This window comes from Uloborus diversus, chromosome 4, assembly GCF_026930045.1.
Source record: "Uloborus diversus isolate 005 chromosome 4, Udiv.v.3.1, whole genome shotgun sequence".
NCBI lineage: Eukaryota > Metazoa > Arthropoda > Arachnida > Araneae > Uloboridae > Uloborus > Uloborus diversus.
Genome location: NC_072734.1, coordinates 109,888,106 through 109,907,970, shown reverse-complemented (window position 1 = coordinate 109,907,970; position 19,865 = coordinate 109,888,106). Strand labels below are relative to the sequence as shown.

The 19,865-nt window shown below is 35.5% G+C and overlaps 1 protein-coding gene across 1 annotated transcript in view; it reads left to right on the top strand.

Annotated features, from left to right (window-relative positions):
- Positions 1–19,865, top strand: part of LOC129220757 (coiled-coil domain-containing protein AGAP005037-like) — a 141,138-nt gene that overhangs the window by 54,330 nt on the left and 66,943 nt on the right. Inside the window, exons 6-12 of the mRNA XM_054855186.1 lie at positions 774–918; positions 5,023–5,131; positions 9,629–9,727; positions 11,842–11,983; positions 14,620–14,913; positions 16,542–16,678; positions 18,654–18,707. Of these exons, the coding sequence (XP_054711161.1) occupies positions 774–918; positions 5,023–5,131; positions 9,629–9,727; positions 11,842–11,983; positions 14,620–14,913; positions 16,542–16,678; positions 18,654–18,707 (980 nt within the window). The remainder of the gene's footprint in view (positions 1–773; positions 919–5,022; positions 5,132–9,628; positions 9,728–11,841; positions 11,984–14,619; positions 14,914–16,541; positions 16,679–18,653; positions 18,708–19,865) is intronic.

Below are 19,865 nucleotides of genomic sequence, written 5' to 3'. Positions count from 1 at the left end.
TGTTCTTTTTCGACATAAAAAAATTTTTTTCGTTGTTTTTAGTTTGATGGCGCTTTTTGGAGGTTTTTTTTTTCTCCTTAACTTCAATCTTCGTGAGGTAATCCTTGCTCAAAGTTGACCTTATTTGGGACCTATGTACTAATAAGGCCATGATCTTCGGGAAGCGCTTGATAACCAATTGATTATCAGTACGGTTACAAGTCGTCCTCCCCTTTACAAAAAATAACAACAAGCAGATAAATTGAAATAAAGGATGACAACATTCTCTTTCATGTTCAACACCAACTGCCGCTGCAATGGCACGTCCCCAACGGATTAGCAAACAAATTTCATGTCTGCCACGCCACCAACTGCAGGAAAATGTATGAACTGTTGCCACAAAATAACAACAAAATACCCTGCACGTTAATAATACTAAAGCCCTGAATCGTAGAATAGAGTAGCGACATACCCGCCATCTTGGGGCTAACATTGTTTTCTTCCTATTTCGCAATTGTGAAGTGTGAAGTAGCGTATTTTGCTTTTAAATTGTGGTTTCTTGTTCACTAAATGTTAATCTACAATAAAGAAGCTCCAAAATAAAAAAAAATAAAAAAAACTTCATTATTGTAGACATAGGAAGAAAACGGCATTTAGCCTCAAGCCTCAAGATGGCGAACGTCCTCCTAAACCCTTTGTCCTACGTAGAGTAGTGTGTTTAGTTCCTTTTATCTTTAAGTGACATTATTCATCATTTTTTTCTTTGTTGTTACTCGCTTGACTTTGCTTTTCAGGGATATTCGGGATCGGTCCGTGTTGCGCATTTATGAGCAGGAACCTAATGGAGAAGTGTACAGCACCTGGGAACAAGAGCTGAGCTACTTCTCCGAGCCTGAGTTCGATTCCGAGTATCAGAATCAGCATATCCACAGAGCAAAGGTCCAACATTCTTTCCTTTTACTAATAAATTTAATCCGATGTGCAGCAGTACCTCATTTATCAGGCCCTCGTTTATCCGGATCAAATTCTTAAGACATTTTGAAATTATATGTTTACACAGATAATAGTTTTAAATTATGATGGAAAGAACGTAACTATAAGTGTGTCAAAAAATCGTTTTGTATTTTGATATGCGAATAACAAAGCGTTTTTTTGACTGCGAACTAATTAAGGAACGATGGGTACAATTAATTGTATATTTTTTATTCCTTGTAAATATTTTTATGTAATTTTATAATAAAACGTTGTTTTTATAGTAATAAACTGTAAGGCTGCTTATTTAAGGATTTGTTTTGCTTATTACCCATACTATCCTGATTTTTGAAATTCCGGAATGCATTTGTTCCCACTTAGTCCAGATAGATAAGGTTGTATGAGAAGGCTCAAATTTTTCTTAGCTTTAATAACCTATTTTCTCCCCTAATTCCAGATTTTTATTTTAAGTATGTAAATTTTCATCGAAATGTGGAGAGAGAGCAAAATAGTCGCAAAAACTGTATTAGAAAATGTACTGTTTGTTGTATGTTGGCTCATAATTCTGCAATTTCGAACGAGTTTTATTTTTACTCATTGATTTTTTTTTAAAGCTATTAAAAACGATTAAAATGTTATTGAACTTTTCCTTTTATTAACTGTAAGTGCTTAATATAAAGGTGCGCAATAGTTTTTGCTTTAAGAGTTCTGTGCGATTTATCAGTAGAAGTTAAAAACATATTGATGTGTCCGTGTACAAAGTGCAACTTTTTAAATGTTTCCATTAAATTAATTTCCCCGTTTCTTACACGAGTAGCATTTGATAAACTCGGAACTAAGTTAAAGTTAATGGAAACCAAACTGAAAGTTTATTTGCTCTTTTAAGCCTCCTTTACACGAGGTAACTAAGTTGAATCAACTTTCGAACTGGTTGAGATCTTTTTAGGAAGTGTAACCAGGTTGCATCCAAACAACCATTACTCAGCTAGAGCCCTTGTAATGGATTTGGTACTCCTGATTGGCTAGTCGACGTGTGTTCTGAATTCACGTTTGAATGTTTTTAACCCCTTTGAATAATATCTATAAGATTCTGTTTCGAAATGAAACAATAATCAGAGTATGCAAAATAAGAAGAAACTAGTCGACCCGTGCGGAACTCCGCACTGTGCTTCAAATCGTTTCATAAGGCATTTCGCTCTTTAAGAATTTCAAAAGAAGAACATTATGACGAAGAACCGAAAAAAAAGTAAGCGCAGAAGAGAAGGCATGTAATTTAAAGACATCAGTAACAAAACCTCGTTAAATACAACGTTGTGATAATTTGATCATAGCTCTCCTTTTAATCGTACATATTTTCAATGCAAACATTAAAGTGTGGCTGAGTGTGGTCATTAAAAGTGTGGCAGAGTGGTGACTCGTGAAAAAGCAATAATTGTGCATGTGAAAAAACAGGTTGTGGCAAATACAGTCCTGCACATGTCAGCATCTGACGGGAAAAAAAGAAACATTAAAGAGATATTTATTGGCACGTATTCGAATTGGCGCCATTCTGATTAACAGCCCGACACCCCAACAAACCTAGCAATTGCGCCTTCCTTTTCGAAAGCTATTCATTGAAGGAATGCGTAGTAAAAAACAGCAAAAAAGATTTTTGCCAAAAAAAAAAAAATAATAATAATAATAATAAGATCATGCATCTGTGTTTTGTCATTAACTAGCATGATACGATTTAAAATTATTCGCAAAGCATGGAATTTGATTAAAGAATGATGAAGATCTCACGTAGCGATTGAAACAAACATTCTAAAGAAGTAATAAATTTGATTGAAAATAAATGTTTTTATCTTTGAATATTGAACTATTTCAAATAGAAGGTTGCTTTAACCGTTACGGCTTAAATGCCCTCACATGTTTCTCTTTTAATCGAACACTTAAAATTCAAAACCAAAACAGTTGAACTGAGTCCGTTCTTAAGTGTAATTTTTCGAACGTAGACAAAATGTATTTTTTTTTTCAGCAGAAAGCAGAGGAGTAGAAAATAATTTCTTGCTAATGCAGTTGATAATACTTTTAATGCTTTATATCGTATTCGCGCGAATAAAAAATTAAAGGTTTACTGAGTGAAACTCGTAGTTTTAATCGGGCGTAGTATTTTTTCATTTGTACAAAAGGTCGAACACTGCTATTAGAAACATCTACATTTTAGCATACAATAAAAATGTTTTTCTGCACAAAAAGGATTTCTTTAGGTAAATCTAATATTTTTTTATGCTTACATTATGTTAAGTGGTCTGGATGTAGTCAAAGAACACAGTTCGATTAACAATCAACTTATCCGAATGATAACTGTAGCCTGCATAAAGGAGTCGAAACACCAAGTAGCATTCCCACTGCATTTATTTTATTAGGTGTGTATGTTATGAGCACATGTAATGCGTAATACTAATATAAATTTGATATTATGTCGGACAGCCCAAGCTTGCCCGAAGTTCAAATAGTTTATAGCCGAACGCTCTACCAAAAAAAACTTATCAATTAAACCGAACAACTAAGTCCAGTGCTGTTAAGCTTTATTAAAATATAAACACACACACAGGCTATTTTTTTTTTCTTTTTTTTTTTTTTTTTGCCGAAAGCGACGTAAAAAATGAAAAACTGTATTAGAACTTTGCTTTAAAAAATGCATAAGAACTACAGGCAGCATCAAGGTTTTGAAACAGCAAGAGGCGATTTCGAAAACTTGAATTTTCGACCGTAAGTCTTTTTTTCGTCATTGGCCAGCCTGATAAGTTTTAAAATGAGAGGGGATTAATATATAAGATAAGATATTGAAGAAAAATGTTTTTATTTTTGAATATTGTTACAATTTGTTATCGCAGGCTGCTTAAACCGTTATAACTTAGATGGCAGCACGTGTTCATCATTTAACAGCACGGTTAAAATACAAAATAAATTGAACTATGCTTTCGAATGTAGTAAAAATGTGATAAGCTATTTGTTTTTTTAGCAAAAAGAAGAAAAAATATATATTTTACCCTTCAAATTGAGGTAGTATTTTATTTATTTGTACAAAGAGTCAAAAACTCATTAGAAGAATATATATTTCAATATACGATTTATTTTTTTTTCTGAACAAAAAACAATTCTATTGTAGTCTGAAATCTTAAACCTGTTACTTATATTTTCGCTCACATTATGCTTTAATTTTCTTTCCAGAGCCAAAGCTTCAAAAAAAAAAAAAAAAAAACACGTGCAATTTCGAAGTAATTTAGCACAAAATCACTGAATGTTTTCATATCGGCAAGGAGCATTTCCTTCTCACTTATTCTATTCCCGCATAGTTGTTATTCATTTAATTCAGTGTTCATGTAATGCGCGATATTTCTCTAATTTTTTTGTTGCAGATTGTTCGGACGTGGGCCCGAACACGTAATCTTCTGTTTACGAAGAGAACGCTCTGCCGATCAAGCTACTCAGCTCTGTCGGTCATAGCGCAAATTAAAGTTATAAGTTAGACCGAAAACCTTATTTTGGTTCTTTAAAACAGGTTTTTCGGCTAAAAGAAACAATTTTCAGACCTTGGGTCTATTTTTCGTCAGTAGCCAGCACCATAAGCAATAAAATAAGCCGTAAATCAAAGAAATCGATCAAGAATTGAGGGAAATTTGGCGTAGAAACCAAAAACAGGCTACAGAAATAATATATAAGGATGGATGACGGTTTTACGAGATAGTCAATCAGCAGTCTCCAAATTTTTTCATGGTCTCTAGCAAAGTAAAGGTTGTCTATATGCAACCAGGTTACACTTTGTAATAACCGTCTCACTCGTTCAAAAGTTGATTCAACTAAGTTGCCTCGTGTGAATTAGACTTTATTGTTCGAATTTTTTATTGTAGAAGATGGTTTGTGAAACCTCACAAATGAAATTTTTCTCACACATCACATGATGATTCTTTTTATCTGTATGCTTCAGTACTACTTTATATGATTTGAAAATCTTCATTATTTCTGAATCCCAGTTGAACATGTTTTTAATGCATTCTGATGCACCCTTTGTGTTCGTTTCAGTAGGGAGGGGTCGGTTATTACGGTGCTGGACTCAACACATATTGTCCTCTAGCTACCCAGACTTTGCCCCCTGGTCCTTATTCACCACCTGATAGAACGAAGCCTCCTATTGGTAAGAACTTTACATCCATCAGCATCATGAAAAACAAAAAGTCATTCTCTCTAATATGTGTTTTTAAACTGTAATTTTAGTATCCTAATGAACCCCTGCTGCCCGATGATAGATGGGGTAAAAGCATCTAGTATGGGTGGGCTGGCCAAATTTCTGAAATTTTTGTTGTATTACAGTATATTACGGTGTATAACGAAATGACGGGTAGTTCATTCTCAATGCTATGAATAAATACACTGGTGTGCAAAAATTAAGGACGTGACGGTTTTTTCAATATAACTTTGTACAAAAGCTTTCCAAATCAACACATTTAATACCGTAAGATCCCCAATACGTAAGGATATGTGTAATGTAAGCAACACTTACTAAAAGAGAAATCAGAGGGATAAAAAGAAGCTTTATTGAAAAAGTAGCATGGAGCGCAATGCGACTGAAGGCCGAAACATCCCTGTGATGGGTGTCCAGCAAGAAACATCCGGTCTTTAGTAGGGGATATGATATCCCCCGACTGCTAGGCAGGTTTCACAGCGTCTGCCCATGCTGAGAATAAGGGTGTCAATGAGTTGTTGAGGCATTGCTGCCCATTCGTCTTGCAGCGCCAATCGAAGCTCCCGAATCGTTACTGGTGGTAAGGTACGAACTGCCAAGCATCTGCCTAGAAAATCCCATACATGCTCGATGGGATTGAGATCAGGAGATCGTGCCGGCCAATCCATACGTTCAATATCCTCACTCTCTAAGAGCTGTTCGGCGGCTACTGTGCGATGACATGGTGCATTGTCGTCCATGAAAAGGAACTACGGACCCAAAGCGCCTCTAAAAAGACGCACATATGGAAGAAGAATCTCGTTACAATAACGGGTCCCGTTGACTGAACCTGCGTGGAAGATGTGAAGGTCTGTACGACTACCAAACATGATGCCTCCCCAAACGAGAACACCGCTACCTCCATACCTGTCCCTTTCAATGATGTTCGAGGGATGATTGCGGCTTCCCCGCTCTCTCCAGATGAGTATGCGATGAGAATCGCTACTCAGACTGAATCTGCTCTCAACTGTAAAGAGTACTCTTCCCCATTCATTGTCTCTCCAATTCCGGTGTTCCCGGCACCACAGAGAACGCCTTCTCCGATGGGCAGGCGTTAGAGGTACACACCGTATAGGGCGTCGTGCAAACAGACCACCACCGTGCAGTCTTCTGGTCACGGTAAAACGCGATATCGGTCGTCCAGTCACCTGTGTCGTGTGTCTAGCGATTTCTCCCGCTGTCTGCCGCCTGTTTCTTTTGACCTGTAAGACAATATGCCGGTCATCTGCGGGTGTGGTTCCTCGTGGACGACCACTGCTGAACCCCCGGATAGCTGTTTCTGTAGTTTGAAATTGTCTCCAAAGTCGTGAAACGATGCTGTGAGCAATTCCGAACTCTGCAGCCACACTTGTCACACTGCGGCCTTCCTCCAACTTCCCAATGATTCGACCTCGGGTAAAAGCATCCAGATGTCGTCTAACAGATTGATTATTCGCCATTTCTCGCTGAGGCAGCAACTCGGTGTGATTTTAACTGCTATACGGCGTGCAATCTCTTTGCCAGAAATACTGATCTTACACCGACAACATGCTTTATACTTCTCAGACACTCCCCCATTACGTCTGCCTGCATATCTGCGCATGTGCTACCGTACATCACCTTACTTAATCTCCTCATTGGTCTTTCTGTCCGCTCTGCCTCTTCATTCAGCTGATATGCTAATTTTTCGACTTCGTCCTTAATTTTTGCACACCAGTCTTTTTTTTTTTTTTGGTTTTAATCTTGTTTTAAAAACCTTCACAAGTTAATCCATTACCTATTAATTTCACATGTTAATGTTACAAACGACAAAATAATTATCCTAAACATTCCTTCAAAGTTAATTATTTTTAGAGTTTGGTTTGTCATCTATTATCAAATTTACCTTTTACCGGGACGTGAAGTAAACCAGCCAGGACACCGGCATTTTTTCTGAAAACCAAGACTGTCTCGTTCATGTAAGTGACAAGAAAAAAAATGCCTAATATTTACACTTGCCAGACGTCCTGGTTTTCAGACAAAATCCCAGTGTCCCAGCCGATTTACTTCACGTCCCGATAAAAAATAAATTTGATTATAGAAGACCAAAAAAGTCAACTGTGAAGGATTACTTAGGATAATTAATTCGTGATTTTCAACTTTTACATTTAAAATTAAGATCAGATTAGCTTGTGAAGAGTTTTACAACATGATTTAACACAAAAAAGACATTCTATAAAAAGTCCTAGTCAGTGAAAAGTACATGTAAATATTGTTGAATTTTTTATTTATCGTTCAAAGTGTTTCTCCTATTTTAAGTAACCTACAAAAAAAAAAAAAAAAATAAATAAATAAAAAAAAAACATGTTAGATATAAAATGTGAAAAATTGTCTGCTTGTGTCATTATTAACACCCCCGGGCTTAGGTTTATAATTTGTAACCATTTATTCATAGCATTGAGAATAAACTACCCCTAAAACACTCTTAAAACACTCCAAGGGTGTGTACCTTTTTGAATACCCACAACGCTGGAGAGGGGGGTATTACGGGGTTCCGGTTGAACATTTCAGAAATCTGGCACAAACCTACCTCTCTTACCCGGCCTCCAACTTTGCAATGTATATTACTGAGATATTCTCTATTTCATTAGACCTGACAGTCGAATCTACAATTTGTGCTTTTTGACGTTGTTATTTCTTATTTTACTTTTTAGCACAAAGGTATTTAATAAAGGTCCTAGATCAAAAAGGTAATAAATCAAAGAGGGATTTTTTGCCACACGTCAATTAATTTGCTGCATGTGCTTTTTTGTCCGTTTTTAAAGAAGTTTTTTTTTATTTCTTTCTGTCTTTAAAATACACTTGCGTTTCAGATGAAACTGTCACCGACATGAAGTTTGCATAACAAGAATGTCTACACTTTCAAAGGGTACCAATTGTTTCTTCAAAATATGAGTTTTTAACATGAGTTTCAAAGGAAACTGCAATAGACGGAAACGTTTAGTACCTTTAAAAAGTTTAATTCAAATTGACGCTGTGTCTAATTTTCTGACCGCCAAGCAAGTTATGTGATATCGCCCACTGTCACGTTGTTTAAATCCTCTACCGTACCAGTTTCCGTGAAATAGGGTATATGTTACTTGCCTGCCAGTCTGGATCTCTGAATAAAATCCAACTATGTTAAATTTTATGTATATTTGTTTGGTTAAATTCAATATTAATATGGAATTCTTATGGGTTCATGTTAAAATTTTGGTCATGGCGTAGATGTTGGTCATAGGATATTCCGATTATGTCTTAGTGATTTGGTACCAATTGTAAGCTACAGCTTTTCTCAGAGATCCGTAGAAGGACTTTTGAGATCGATCTGTTTAGCCAATTATAAGTGCAAAAGATGATCGTAATGCGCTTAAGCAAGTTGTGCACGTCGGTCGTTGGGTTAGCAATCCTAAGTACCAAAATAAGTTATCGCTTGAAATTAATGAATATTCTTTAGTTCTTTAGTTTCATCATAATTACAATGTAACTCTTTTTGACCAACTTTTTTCGCAACGGTGGAGATTTCGAGAGCATTCTAACACATGTTAGAGAAAATTTAAATAAAACAAATGCGAAAATCTTGTAAATACAACACCAGATTAAAACAGAACCATTTCAAGGCTATACCACAGCACCTTTATCAGTGCGAAAACAATCGAAAGATAACAGAAAAGTTGTAGGAGAACGTTATATCAACGAAGGGACTGATCATATTTGTACAGAAAGTCCGGTTAGAATTAACTAACGAGAACAGAGAAAGACGGACGAAAACAGGAAATCAAAAGTCAAAGAAACAAAAGAGAAAAGAGCGTAAAAAAACAACCTAATGAAAATAGTTTCCGAGAAAAAAAATAGCGTTGGACAAACCGTTGTTTGGACTAAATTGTAGGCTGACTTTATAGAAAGAAAATCAACTAGGTGGTGAATGTACTCCTAAGTCAAAAATATTTTCTAGGGCACCTAAGAAACTTTTTGAAAATACATTCTCCCCATTCAAACTTTCCTACAGAAGTGCTGTCAGATCCTGAACTAAAATTGAACAATTGCAGAGCAATTGATACCCGTTTATTTACGGTTGAATTTACTTTGCATACAAATTACCACAAAATATATTATCAGCGATATCTGACATTCATAAATGATTAAAATATATTGTAATAATTGAGCACTGATTGGGCGATTACGTAACAAAAGATTTTGTCGAGGATCATAAACGAAGAAATTTAACTATAAAAGCTAACGAAAAGCAAGGTTCGCGTTTAAAGCCTGAACGAATTACAATTTAATTACCAATGAGATTTAAATGGCTTGCGCAATTTCTTTATACATATCCATTTTAGTTTATAAGATGAAAACAAAATAAAAATATTCATTAAGATTCTTTTTTCCACTTAGTTCAAATTTCTGTTTCAGCTTATGCTCAAACTTTGCCTTGGGGAGCACACTTAACGTACGCACCGTCTGGTCCTCCAAGTCCAGAACGGCGGCCCAAAGAAATTCTCCTACCTCCAGGTAAGTTGATAAGTTAATGTTAATGGAGGTCCCACAATCATTGCGACAATTCTCCTACCGCCACATAAATTAATGATAACGGTGGCGTAACATTAATTGAAATAGTTCTCCTGCCTTGAGGTAGGGCAGACCGGGGCACGTTTACGTGGATTTTTTTCAATGAATTTTCTAATTTTTATATTTCAACTTAGGGAATTTTAGACATTGCGGTTTTATAAAGCAGTTAATGGAATCAAAATTGGCATATTCGGTTGTTGCTCAGTTTGTTTTTAACCGTTTAAAAAAATATTTTTGAGTCCAAGTCGGTTGCGTAAATGTTCCCCAAACGCGGGGCACGTTTACGCGTATTTATTTTGACACCTAAGGTGGTTCTGTTAGCGTTTTGAACATAATGTCTTACCATCGTTAAAATATAGCAAATTTATTACAGACTGAACAGTGTATAAAGTTAAAGCTGAACCGGCATGGAGACAGCACTATATGATTGTAATTTTCAAAATTAAATAGCCGGAAATGCTAAAACGGTTTGAAACAGTTAGGAGCGAAAAAAGTGTCAGGGGCACATTTAAGTAAGACACAATAAGAACGTGCGTAAACTTGCCCCGTCGCCAAGTTTGGATTTATTTTTTACGTGTAAAAAAAATAGTCACATTTCAGTTCATACAAATACAATTGAGGTAGTCAGAAACAAAGGGATGTAAGTAGACATTTTCGAGTAAAATGCGTTCAAAGATAACGTCCTAGGTAGGATTTCATTGATATTTTTTTCTAAATCATGCTATACAGCAGCACCTACCAGGGCTATTAATTCTATATCTTGCCCCAAGACAGAGTAGAGATTCACCTACCATTTGTTCTGGTTATTTCCAAATTTTTAATTTCGCCATTAGCATCCCTTTGCTTCTCACTGCCTCAATTCTCAAAAAGAGATAAAATCCTGCTAATTTTTATATATTTATTTGTTCTTAAGTAAGAATTATTTATTCACAATAAGCTTCAAAACGTTCAACACAAAATTTACTCTACTTGGTAAAAAGCAGATTATACTTTCTGCATGCTAGGCCGAAGCACGGCTGATGCTCAGAAACTTGTGAGAATATTTGCTAGGGAACAGCTTCAATCTGTTTTGACTGTTGACTCTCTAGTTATAATTCGTTTTGAAAAAAAGGGCACTGCGTAAACGTGCCCCATGCGTAAACTTGCCCCGGTCTACCCTAAATTTATCCTATAATAGTGGATTTACACTTATTGCGAGTTTTTCTACCTACAGGTAAATTAATACTTATCTAGGATCCACATTCATTGCGGCAGTGAGAATAATATAGTCGTACAACTTTCTTACTGGCTCAACATAGTTGAGTTAACACACCCCCGCTTTTTACCAATCTCCTACACATTGGCATTTTTTATTTTATCATTCAAAATGACTTTGACTTACATTACCACGATTTATGAATGCGCTATGACGTCATATAGAACATATAAATCCTGTTTGCCATAATGGGTGAGAAAACACCTTTTTTTTTTCTGCGGAAAAGTTGCAGACTAGCGCAGCCAGAATTTACCTTCGAAGAGGAGAGGGAAGTTATAACGCTCCTTACATGCATTTATACTATATTGAGGTTAGTAGTATGTGCTAAAACCAAGAGCTCTGGGGGCTGACCCCTCATCCTTTGCCACACTCCTGCATGATAATAATTCATTGCTCAAACCAACTTGGAAAAAAATTAAATATTATTAAAATTTCAGTCAAATTTTATCTCAAAATGAAAAATGTATGTTAGAAATGGGGGGGGGGGATTGTAGGGCCTTGTTGATAAAGTTGTTGAAGGGTCAGAATATGTATGTGTAATTGACATTTAAGAATGAACTCGATTGTTTTGAGTCGTAATTGGGTTGATTTCAAGAAATGAATGAAAACACTTAATAAATTCATTCTTCAATTTATTTTTATCTACTTACATATTTACTTAAACTTCATTATTCTTGCCTTTATTATATTTCTGTAGTAAATTTGTTTTAAATGCTCGAATTGTGTGATTCTCACAAAAACACGTAATACTGAATTTAATTTTATGTATCAATCAATGCAAGGGTTTCTTTTCCCCTTCTAGGCGTGATGCAACCCCCTCCGAAGCCTCAACGTTCATTTACTCAGACTGGTACCTTGCCAATAGGAAAGGGAATCCGATGCACCCCACCCCCACCGACGGGTCCCCCACCTTCTATTCCTTCACCCCGATCTGGGATGCCCCGACCCATTGGTAAGGAACGCATTGTTAATTTTGTGAACTTTTACGATCAAAGCTCTAAGTACTTAGGCTCTATTCCGACCAACGCTTTTCCTATTGTTGCCATCCGGCCAAAAATAAAAAAATAAAAATAGTATTGACAGGGGGGAAAATGTAAACACAATGAATATGCAATGCTCTTCATACTTAAAGGAACAAATATTGAATTTCGGGTGAGATCTGTAAATCTCTCCTAAATTCTTACCTTTTTTTCCGTCACGCGTTGAAGCTTTTCTTTTGTATCTTTTTACCAAAGCTTTTCTCTGAGAAACTCTGATTTCGTCAACGCAGGACAGTTTATTGAGATTTTATTCGTTCTTTTAGATTTTATAGTCTTTTTCTCTTTTAAAAGATCATAAAAAGACCCTTGAAGAAAGCATTTTTATACCTACAAATCCGTTAAAACTTTCTGTTACCGAGAGCAAGGTTTCAATGAAGAGATAAACTTAAGGTTTCTTTTTACTATTTTTAAAATGAAAAAAAAAAGTTTAGTCAGTTGTGTTGAAAGGAAACATGGAGTAAATGGAAACAAACTGTACACATGGTGTAAAAAAAGAAAAAGGTTTTAAAACCTCTATTTGTTGATTATTCACAAAAATAACATCCGTTAAAACAACCATATATTTTGCGTATTCAAAATCATATGGGGTAGTACCGGAAAGAGTACGATTTTATCACAGTTGAACTATGTAACAAACTCTTTGTTTTCGACTTTGAAAAACTGTACTTAATTAATCCTTATTATTAACAATTATTAATTCATACATTCTAATCTTTATATTATCCGTTAAAATTTCTACATTTTTGCGGAGATTGTAAAGATGCCCAGTAATTATGATGCTGGAAAATATGTTCTTCACAATTATTAACAAATAACTTAAAGAGGGGACCTTAACATATGTGACATACGGTTTTTCCTATGCCCGGAGTAAAACCGGAAAAACAATGTTTCTTTTTCCTTTGAATTTCATTTCGCTTTACAATTCCATGTTAAATGTGCACTTTTTGGTGTAAATCAAGGTGTTTAATGCCCATGATTAGTGTTGCAACGCAAGAAAACTAGCTTTATTCTCAGGAATAAACTGGGGTTTTTTGAAAAGAGGAATTTTGAAAACTCTTTGAAATCGTCAAATAGTTTAAAGAAATGAAACTGTTCTTTTTGCTTTTGATCTTTTCCCCTAATGCAATTTTAATGGCTTTCAAAATTTTATGCAAATTACGTATAGCATTTTTCTCTAACATATGCTATGACTAACATAGCTAACTAAATTGAACAAATAGCAATTTTTCTATTGGTTTGTAAATAATATAAGAACGATTAATTTGTGATTTTTTTTTTTTTTTTGGAGCTAAAATATACTACTGAATAATATGAGTAAGGTCTATTCGGGCAGCAATCATAAGTTTTACTAATTTGACTCATTTTGTAACTCAAAAGAAAGCCTCTTCAGCAAGTATAGTTCCAATTTTCATTTATTTTTTCTCAAAGAACAGTTTTTGGAAGGCAACTTGCTAGTCATTTTAGAATTGATATCATCTGAAATAACGTATATAATCCTGTCTTATTAGATTTTATATCAATGCTAAAAACGATGTAAGGTAGGTGCGGGCATTAAGGTCTGTTAGCTAATAAGAGCTAAACAACAAAAATACAATTTAAAATTTTCGTAACCTCTCAAGAACGCACTGTAGGTAGCTAATAACACTCAGTTGATGGCATTTCATTCTAGTCGCGACACCTTGCTCACTTGTTTCGACCAGTGCGGCCCGATTCCTTTGCGCGGAGCGGTTGTGCAACATGAATAGTAAAAAATCGTCCGACTTACACTTTTATATATAGTTTTGCTTTACAGTTTTTTGTTTTGAATGCTTCTGTAGATCTTTCATGTCTGAATAAAATTTATGAATGAATTATTGTGCTTTAGGGTATTTCTTTATAGTACATAATGTCAGCGATTATTAAGGTCTACAAAATTTGACTGTAATCCTCATTATATAGATACACCCTTGTTTTTCTAACAGTATTTGTCAGCTTTACATCTTATTTTAATTTTTCTCAATAATTTATGGATGTTTATAAGTAATTACGACTGTTTACTAATGAGTTGGTAGTACTTTAAGCAGACCTTCTGGAAGGTTTTAATTCATGGTTTACATTTCTTATTCGGTCGATGAAGAAGACAATGTGTGGTTCGCTCTATTAAAAAGTACAGAATTTCAGAAGCTTATGCCTACACCAGAAAAAATTAAAAAAAAAAAACGCCAATTGTTGGCAGAAGAGCCATTAATCATCAGCGAATTCCAGTCACCAAAGACCTGTTTGACGGGAGCAGGAAAAAGAAGAAAATAAAAACGATGTAAACCCTCAAAGAAGGAAATAATGCTACAGAAAACGATGCAAGTTTTTACTGTCACGCTTGTGAGGAGGATAAGATGAATGACATGAAACCATGTCTAAAATAACTTGTGTCATTTTATTTCTCAAAACACCTGTGACGTTTCTTTCGCTCATCTGTCTTTTTCAGTTTGTTTTTCACATTTTTCATTACATTTTCTTTGCTTTACAGTGGAAGCACGTGTACCTCCCTACCCCCGTTTCACCCCGGAACGTCGCCACGAGCCCCAGGGGAGCTATCGTCCCCCACCGGAGCGGCCCTACTCAGCCGGAGCGCAGCCCATCTACACGGTGTCGCCTGAACGTCATTATGAACCTACATACCGCAAGACTAGCTATGAACCGGGTTATTTGTCTTCTCCAGAGCGGCGTTACGAGCCAGCTCGGGCTTTTCCCCCTGCACCCGTTTCACCCTACGAAGAGCCGTACTACGGAGCGACGGAGAGGATCTACGGAACACGATCCGGATCCGTCACGCCGGTCGTCGACGAAGAAACGAGGTTTGGGTTTTAAACCATTTTTTTTTCTTTTTGAAATGAAAACTTCTTTAGGTGCGTTGAGCATTTTTGAGATGGGTAAAACCTTTCATTTCACGACACCGTCACCGACATTTGGAATACAGTGCATGCGCAGCTTTTCTCTGCTCCTTTACGTGCATTGTTTTCGTTGGGGTTACGAGCCTCGGTAGCGCAGTCGGCAGCGCCTCAGCCTCATGATCCGATTCAAGAGTGAGCAATCTGACAGTCGTGAGTTCGATCCTCACCCCAGGGCATTGCATTTTTTCTTTAGAAGTAAACATGTTTTAGCTTATATAACATTTTTGAAGTGAAAACTTCTTTAGGCGCGTTTGGTATTTTTTGAGATGAGAAAAAACAATGTTTCTGAAATCGGTGAAACATGCGTTTGCCGTTGCCACTCTGACAATAGACAGCTAATAGTCTATAGCTAATAGACAGCTAATAGCTAATAGTAATGATTGCAGTTTATATTTCATCTGGTAAATCTTTAAGCGCAATACGAGAATTTCTATGAGAAAATTCATAGTTAATCTAAAACGCTTCTGCATTACTTCAAGATAAAATTGGGATGATTTGCAATGATTTTGAGCGGGGATTTCAACATCAATTTTTCAGATGTTAAAAACTACCATTAATTGAATTTTTAAATAGAGAATGTAATTTAATGATGTCCAATGATCGCAAGCTTAGCAATAAAATCACAATATAATAAAGATATTTTAACAGATTCAAACCAAAATTGTTTACTTATTTTAGTTGTAAACCCTATTTTATAGTTATCATAAACCTATCCTATAGTATCAGTCTTGGAAAATAATGATAGTAATGCTAATGATCAGGGTTTTTTAAAAAATTAAATTTTTGTTTTCGAAAAAATGCAAAAAGTTGGAACTTTTTTTATTTAAGTAAGATTTTTTAAAAAATTTAACCCGAAGTTTTTGATTTTTTAAAAAATACTTTAGAAACTTTCGTAATTGATTAATTTAAAATCGATGTTTTAAAAATTTAAAAACAACTAAAGTTCAAAAAACGCGTCACTTTTTCATGCCATCATACAAAACCAGAACAAAATAACTAACCTGTAGAAGTGCGGCGGTAACCAAAAGATGTTATTATGGTCAATTAGTTCGTTCTTTAAGACGCTCGGGGAAGGCTTGGAGGACCTTATGTTTTTGGAACCTTCCTTCATGATAAATAGAAAAGGCCTTGTGAATTAAGGGGGGTCTGGTCTTCCTCCTGACGACGTATTAATCCGTTGTTCACGCATTTTAGTTTGTCTCCTTCCTCATGCTGTTTTTTTTTTTTTTTTTTTTTGGCAATGTGTTATTTTGCATTTTCTATTTCTTGCTTTGCGCTGACATTAAAGTACATTTTTGTGTCAATTCTTTCAACTGTTTTGAATTTATATTTGAAATCTATCTCATAGTTTACATATATGTAATATATATATATATATATATATATATATATATATATATATATATATATATATATATATATATATATATATATATATATATATATATATATATATATATATATATATATTGTTTGTTGCTCTAAAGTTAACCCTATAGAATGTAATTTTATATTGATATCAATGTTTTTAGGCATCGGGTGGAGCAAATGGAAAGACAACTAGCTAGTCTGACGGGTCTCGTTCAGAAAGCTTTACAGGCGCCCCCTCGAACAACTTCTGCACAGCAGATTCCCACTAGAGACGTAACAAAAGAACGAGGACAAGGAGGTAATGCTCACTTGTCCATATTATGTGATTTGTTTTAAACTAATTCTTGTTGGAACTTTGCATAAAAAATTGTAATAATCTAGAGGAACATTTTTCAAGTGCTTTTGCATTCCCTTATAAATAAGGTCATTAACCTATCTTGAATCTGACGGTTGTAAAATATGTAAAACGGACAGTATTTTTATCAGTTCATCATCTAACATCTTTAACAGTTACTCCTAAAAATCAAAGTAGTGAAACTTTTCTGGTTGCCTGTGGGAAGTAAAATCAACTTGTTTAATCGCCTTTTCTTTCTTTAGTCACCGCATTGTCTGTAAACAAAAAAATCAAACAGTAGATTAACTTTAAAACTGTTACTGAAACATAAAAATTATCAGTTTAAAAAAGGGTTGATATTGCTAACTACTGGCATAAGCATTAATTAAATAATCAACTTAATTGACCATTGAATTATGCAAACAATACATTTCAGTTTTAAGAGGAATGTTTGCTGGCAACTTGAAATTCTTAGTAGAACAGGTGGGGTTGGGGAGAACGGAGACGGGTGGCGAATGATACAAACATTTTTATTTGCGATTTCTCTTATTCGCCAAGAGACGAATAGCGAACTCGAATATTAATCTTTACTTGTCCCCGAATTAACGCAGGGCATGAGTGTCAAAAATAAAGGAGGAGGTCTTGATGACGTGTTGCGTTTAAGCCTTGTAAAAACATCGTATAGTAAGTTTTCCCTTTTTTTATTTTAAAATTCGGAAAATCAAAAAATAATGTTTTTACCGGTACCGTAGTAGGAAAACACTAATAGTGAAAAAAAAGTATGAATTTCATAACCCTGCTAGAGAGCAGCGCAAGATCTTGAGGGGCAATAAACCTTCTAATTGCTGATAGCCAAAACCCTCAATATCTCAATTTGATTTAAAATCAAGGGTTCTGTGTCAGGTATAATCCCTTTTTTTACCAAAAAGGTTACAAAATTACAGCTAAGGCTCGGTTAAGTGCCTAAGGATTTCTTCAGGAATGTATTGGGTCGTATGAGGACGTTTTTGGTCCAGTAGTTGTTTTTTCTTTAATCAAATTATTTTCCCGTATTTTGTAAATGGTATCATCTACATGTAGGTATTTATAATAATGTTAAATGGACAAACAACACTTTGAATTAAAAGGCTCATTCGTCAATAACGCCTTGAGAACGGGCTGATGACATTAACGACTCAATAATCAATATTTAAAGGTTTCTGCCCCTATTCGCTTTGCTCACCAACCCCCAGTTTACTGAGCTGGGGAGTTGCTCCTAATGCTCTAAATTAACCACAGAGCTTTTTGAGACATGATTAATCTTTTTTTTTTTTTTTTTTTTAAATTGCCAGGAAAAATACAAAATTTAACAGAAATTTTCTGAATTAATGTCTTTCGTTAGTAGAGAAGTATTGAAGTCGTATTTGCTTTCAGTAAGTAAAAGAGAGAAATCAACAGTTCATGCGTGATTAATAGTCGGATCTCGATAACTCGCAGCTTCTAACTTGAATATTCCTATATCTCAAAGTTTTCATTGGGTCCCAAACTTTTGAGACTGTTGTTGGAACTCCCCATAACTGGAATTACTAACTACTCGAACAATTAAGCCGATCCTTTGGGACTTCGAGCGATCGAGAGTTGACTGTATATGGAACAGTCGCATGAAAAAAATGTCAATTGTTTGACTTCTGTTTATACGTTGAAATCTATTGAAAGGATTTTTTTTTTTCTGGAATCAGAAGACTACCTTCCTTCTTCAGAGCACATATTTTTCAGAAAAAAAGTTAACTTTAGAAACTTTACTCTGACGTTAGTGACGTTAGAATACAGGCATAAAATGCGTATGATTTTAGAATAGTATTGTCAGTGTCGACAGAATTTTTTTTTTATAAGTAGTTATAACTCACATTTATGTAGATACTTATAACACATGTATTTCATTTTTCTATTTATTTTCTAGAAGGCTATTCAGAGAATAGATCCTCTAAATCCTCTTCTTGTGCATCACTAATAAGTAAGTTGAATTACCGGTTACATCTGTAAATAATATTTTTTTAACTAACCTATTCTACGTTGAAAATGATAAATATTTTGCGCTAAAGTACGATAAACCGACTCTGGCTCCTGAAACTTTAAAGCTCCAGACTACTACCCCTTTATTCCGAAACCAATCCAACTCCAGGATTCCGATTTTTATTCCTCTACCATGTCAGAGCTGAAAACTCCGGAACTTTAAAAATCCCGACTACGACTTCTTTACCTCAAAATCAATCCGACTCCATGACTCGGGTTCTTACTTCGTGGCCATAACAGAGCTACAAACTCGGAGAAAAAAATGACCAAACTCCAACTCCTGGAATTTTAAAACATACCACCGCGACTCCTTTATCTATCTATCCCTCCGACTCCGCAGCCCTGGTTAAAACTGCATCTTTTCACCTAGGTGACCACGGGATCCATCCCCAGCATGGAAAGGAGGACAGTCAGCCAACTTTGTTCTGTCGAAAACTTTTATTTTGTCTAATTGCCAAGAAGGTTTAGGAGAATTCCGTTTTCCGCCAAGAGCATTGGACAGTTGTTTTCAGGGTCAGGCTCTTTCTTTTCCACAAATGTTTGATGAATTTTAGTTTTAATAGTAAATGAATGTTTTGTGTTGGATTTCGCAGACTGAACGAACTCCTAAAAGCTACTGTGGATCCGGTCTTAACTTCAACCCATTTACGGACGCATTAACTTGCTGGTTCAAACCTCCGTTAAGCACCTGGAACGCCAATCAAAATTTTCTTTTGTCTATATCAGCGATATTCACCAACCCACTTTAACATCCGTCAGATATCTGAACCGCCAAATAAAGACTTCTTATTTGTTGAAGGATGTTTCATTGGGCGGGAAGCGTTCAATCGGCGGTTCGGCTGTATCACGAAATTCGAATCGGCCCGGCCAATTAGATAACTGCCTCTTAAGGGCAATTCAGTTATCGGCCGACCGTCCCGTCCATCACGTTTTTTGACGTGATGGACTGCCGACGAAAACAGGGTAGCATTCACATACGATCGCAGTATATCACGTGGCTGAATTCATCCACCAAAGAGAAGAGCGCACTGCTTGGCGGGAATCAGTGAAATGCTGTCCTACTTTTGACGGCCGTCAGATATCAAGGCTTTTCTGATCG